General features: G+C 41.2%; 1 protein-coding gene across 1 annotated transcript; it reads left to right on the plus strand.

Moving 5' to 3' along the window:
- Window positions 1–82: 82 nt before the first annotated feature.
- Window positions 83–873, plus strand: LOC103522805 (the record flags this gene model as incomplete). Its single annotated transcript, XM_017449092.1, has 2 exons — window positions 83–381; window positions 430–873. Coding segments are annotated over 2 exons (743 nt in total), but the record flags the coding sequence as incomplete, so codon positions are not given.
- Window positions 874–1,807: the final 934 nt, after the last annotated feature.

Consider the following 1,807-nt stretch of genomic DNA (forward strand, 5'->3'; position numbering starts at 1 on the left):
CGCTCTCTCCTCCACTTGTTGACCATTCTAGTGGACAAGTACTCCCACTACGACGCCAGTTATTTGATATTCTCCAACGTAGAGGCGATTTTGAGACAGATCTCCACTGAATTGTCCTCGGAGGGAGAGACTTCAAAGGCTAGCGGTGAAAAAGAAAAGATTGTCGAAGAAGGCAAAGCTAACGGTGTAAATAATGCTGGGAAAACAAAAGCGAATAGTGAAAATGAGAAATCAAATGGAAAAGAAACAAGGGATGGTGGAGAAAAGGAGACGAGTGGTGAAACACCGACGAAAAAAGGCCGAAAAGGAAAGAAACAGAAGTCCAAGCCGGATCAGACCGTAGAAAGCGAAGAAATTGAGAAGAAAGAAGAAAACAAGAAAGTAGAAACGGAAAAGGGAGAACATATAAAGAAAGAAAACCTCAATCAGAAAGAAAAAAACAAGAAAGAATCCCAAACTGCAGCACTAGACGCCCCAAGCGACCCAACCAGCCTGGCCAACCAACTACTCGCTGAAATAACCGCGGCCCTCGACCTGCTAAGCTGCACCAAAACGGCACACCCCTTCACCTACGTGGCCAAAGAGAAAGAAAAGCCGAAAATCCTGCGCCTTTTCGAACCCGAAATCAAACCTGTGCTGAAATTCCATACCAAGGGCAGCCAGAAGGAGCGAGAGAAACTGCTGCACAAGTATAAGAAAGAGATGAAGGGAGCGATAAGGGAGATAAGGAAAGATGGACGGTTCATATCGAAGGTGAAGCTGAGAGAGCAGACGAGAAGGGACGAGGAGAGGAAGAGGAAGGTGAAGGAGATTCTGGGCGGATGCGCCCAGCAGGAGGGAGAGATCAGGAACTTGAAGAGAAAGAAGAAGTGATTGAAGAGGAAGAACATAAATTGAAAAGAAGGAAACAAGGAACTTGAAGAGGAAAAAGAAAAAAAATTGAAGAGAAAGAAATAGGAAAAAAGAGAAATTGAAAAAAGAGTGAATTGTGAAAGGAAACAACGGAACTTGAAAGAGGAAGAAGATCCAGTTTTCAAGAATATAATTAATTGAAGAGAAATATATAATTTTAAGATAAAGAAAAAAAATACTTGATGGAGCGAAGAAAGAAATCCTGTCTTCACACGTGGTCGTTGATGTTTCTTTTTTTTTTTTTTTTTTTTTTTTTTTTTTCGTGTACCCCTACGTTAGTTTTGTAGGTAGCCAACTTAGGCTTAGGTACCCCTATTTTAATATCGTGATGGATTGAGCATCTAAATTTACAATATTACCTAATGCTTTCGTTGTAATGATAAGCAAGTAATCATTGTATATTCTAGTTATGGAAAAAGATGTTTGAGTGTTTACCCAACCCGTTTTGAGTTTTATTCCTTTCTTTCTTTATTGGTGGAGCCTTTAAGGCTATCAATGGCTGAGGCATAAATTGAGTTGAATTTTGGATTTTTTATCTCTTGGATGAAGGCAATCAGATTGCGCAGCCTAGTTAGCTCGGTTTCGTAACGCGGCCTGCCTTATAGGCGCTAGGCGCGGTTCGATTTCCCGCCCGGGGCTGATTATACTGGAGTAATGAGCAGATAATGGTTCGGTTCCTGGAAAGGCTGGCTTTCCCCTATTGTAGTCTTCGATTTCGGTACGATAGACCTTGGCAGTTAGCAGTTCGCCTGCTTCTATTTTCAAAACTCTTGAAAAAAAATCAGTGGTAAAGCGGCGAACCCTAGACGGACTATTAGTAAATTCATAGGTAATCCCAGTTCCTTTTTGAATTGAGGGAACAACTTGTACATATGAAAAAAATCCACAAGAAAGG

This window comes from Diaphorina citri, unplaced genomic scaffold, assembly GCF_000475195.1.
Source record: "Diaphorina citri unplaced genomic scaffold, Diaci psyllid genome assembly version 1.1 scaffold11379, whole genome shotgun sequence".
NCBI lineage: Eukaryota > Metazoa > Arthropoda > Insecta > Hemiptera > Psyllidae > Diaphorina > Diaphorina citri.